The sequence below is a fragment of the Cariama cristata genome, unplaced genomic scaffold (assembly GCF_000690535.1).
Source record: "Cariama cristata isolate BGI_N322 unplaced genomic scaffold, ASM69053v1 scaffold18554, whole genome shotgun sequence".
NCBI classification, from domain to species: domain Eukaryota; kingdom Metazoa; phylum Chordata; class Aves; order Cariamiformes; family Cariamidae; genus Cariama; species Cariama cristata.
This window is the reverse complement of record NW_009613758.1, coordinates 17,437-20,180: the sequence shown is the minus strand read 5'-3', so window position 1 is coordinate 20,180 and position 2,744 is coordinate 17,437. Positions and strand designations below refer to the sequence as shown.

At 55.7% G+C, this 2,744-nt stretch overlaps 1 protein-coding gene across 1 annotated transcript in view; it reads right to left on the bottom strand.

The window, feature by feature from the left end:
* Positions 1-2,744, bottom strand: part of GTF2IRD1 (GTF2I repeat domain containing 1) — a gene marked incomplete at its 5' end in the record, with an annotated part of 33,411 nt that overhangs the window by 13,413 nt on the left and 17,254 nt on the right. Inside the window, 3 exons of the mRNA XM_009699154.1 lie at positions 79-114; positions 875-1,051; positions 1,909-2,001. Coding sequence (XP_009697456.1) covers positions 79-114; positions 875-1,051; positions 1,909-2,001 — 306 coding nt within the window. The remainder of the gene's footprint in view (positions 1-78; positions 115-874; positions 1,052-1,908; positions 2,002-2,744) is intronic.

The following is a 2,744-nucleotide window of genomic DNA, read 5'->3' as shown; positions in this document are numbered from 1 at the left end:
CCCCCAGCTAACACCCCCCGCCCCGCCACTAGACACTTGGCCAATGCATTGCTTAGGCAAAAAGGCATCATCTCTTACCGGGTTTGGGGATGAGTCCTTGAAAAGGCCTGTGAAAAATAAGGAAAAAAAGATTTAAAAATGAAACGCCGCTGGAAAGCCAACACGCCTGGACCAAGCATCCTCCCAGGGAGGGTTAAGGATCAGCCTGTCCTCCGCAGGCTGTGCCACGACTCGTGCGGGATCGGCAGGAGCTCTGCGGGGAGGGGGACGGGGTCCTTGCGGTCCTGCTCAGGGCAGGATGTGCCCCGTTGGTAAGAAGACAGGCAGCGTGGCCCACTGAGAGGGTGATGGAGCCACACTTAAAACCCTTTTTTTCCGCCTCACCTTACAGGGATATACAGACCAAGGGCTTTTCCCCTCCCACTTGTGTCCATCCCCTTTGGCTGCAAAACCCCCAGGACCCTGCCACGAAGGGCCAGTCCCCGGTGCCTCCCCAAGCGCCACGGGACCCTGAGCACTGCCTTGCACCAGCAAAAAAACCCAGCAACGTTTCTCCTATCTCAAGCCTCCTAGAAAAGGGGCTGGGATTTCTCTGCCTGTGTATCCATCGCATCGAGCACCTTTTTCTCCCGCCAGTGCCTTTCCCACCACCTCCCCGGGCAGCGGACAGCAGGAAAGAGCAGGAGTCTCTTATTTTATTGCTTCCTCCTTTGTGTTGAACCGTTAGCTGCCGACTTAATTGCTGTTTGGGGGCTGGAGGCATTTATGGTATTTACAGCCCTGCCCCAATGGGGCTGGCAGAGCTGGGGGTGCATTTAAGTTGGCTCCCCCCTCTCCCCCTCCTGCCTGGCGGGGCGGCTGACACCTCTCTTTTTGGTGAACTTGATTTTATCGGCGACGGCCAATATCCTCTCCAGGTTCTGCGAGCCGAAGGTGCAGGGCTTCCTGAAGGGGATCCCGGGGGGCAACCCCTCTATAATCACCGACCCTGGATTGCTCTTGATCCGCTTGTATGGCACTTGCACGGGGTATTTAATCCCCAAGGCCTCACCTGGGAGAGAAGCAGGCGGTAAGCGAGCAGTTAGCGCGCAGGACGCCAGGGATGCCGTTCCTACCGCGGCTCTGGCTCCATCCCCGGCCCCACCAAAGCACGGCGCGGCATGAGTAGACTGCTCAAGGCACCACGTCAAGCGTTAGATCGAGGACCAACATTTTCAGGCTGCCTCCACGATGGGAGCGGAGGGGTCCCAAGGCAGCCACGCACAGGCAGCAGAGCCGGTGGGGCGAGGAGAGGCACCGACCCATACGAGGATGCCCATGCAGTGTAGCGGGAGGGATGGAAAGCCGCTGCTCTTTGCTTTGGGACGTTATTTGGAGATAACTCCATGGGCATGTTCCCTCTCTGGGGTCTGACTGCAGGACCGAGGCTCCACGTTTCCTTGCAAATAACTGCTTTTACAGCTACCTGGGAACCTGCACAAGTCTCAGTCCTGCCTAGAAAATGGGGATAACAACATTTCCCTGCCTTGCTTGATAAAGAACCGACGCTGGGGCAGGCAGGCTGTGGGAATGCCCTGCAGAGCCCGAGGAGGTGCCGTGGGGACAGGAAGGGGGTTAAAAGAAAAAGCAAAAGGTGGCCAGGGAGGGCAGGCAGCAGGAAGGGTCGGCAGCATGTTCTCCATCACCGGCTCCCCCGTGCCGCGTGGGAACTAGTGCCTGCAGCAAAGAGCCCCAATTCCCAGACCCACCGTTCCCTCCCCGGCCCTCCGAGGTGCCAGCCGCGTGAGGGAGGGGCGAGAGAAAGCACCTGGCAAGGAGGAATTGCGAGGAGAGGGGAGGGATAGGGAGCAAAAAATTAGGAGGGCATAAGGGGGGAATAAAACCGACCCCCCCCCTCCAGTTTCTCACCATATTTCTTATTGAACAGGTCCTGGACTTGTTCCCGCAGCGTGTTAGCGATGTCTATTCTGGAAAGCCTGGCATCATAATTTTCTGTAAAATAAAGAAACAATTATGGACTTCTGCTGGTAAATTAAAAGGCACTCTGTGACTTTTAAGTAATGCCATTTTCTAATTATAGGAAAGTCCTTATCTTGCAATTAGCTAATCTCTGGAGTGGGCCATTCAAAGTCCTTAAAAATAATCTAAACAGAAATACGGGGTTTTTTCCCCCCCTCGCCTGTTTGCTAAGAATAAAAGCCGCATGAAATCGAAGATTCAGTTGCGATAATTACCAGCGTTAAAATAAAACACACTCCAAAGCCTCTCTGAAAAGCCAAAGCCTTTGAAAAGCCTCCATCCCTCTCTGCAAACCCTCGCAGGCCCCCATGGCCCAAGGAAAAGGGATGCTCGAGCAGGACAGCACTTGCCCCTCCCAAGCCCACGGGCTTCTCACCATCGCTCTGTCTCCCAACGGAGCCACCGTGCCGGCCGCTGGCACGTGCCGGCCAGGAGCAGTGTTTGTACAAACAACACTCAGGTGGAAAAAGTCCCAGAAAAGGCAGATCTTGAGGCTTGGAAGACTTAATTATGCATCTCGCAAGGTCAGACAGTGAGATAAGCAAAGCTGGTTAATTAGGGCACCTTCCAGAGCACTTTGAGCCTCTTCCGTGGACCTACGGGACTGCCCACCCCGGCTGCGTGTCTTGTCCTCTGGTTGCCTGGCCTTCCCACCCTCTCACCCCACCTCCTCCTCTCCTCTCTTCCCTTCTCTCCTCTCCTCTCCTCTCCTCTCCTCCCTCCCA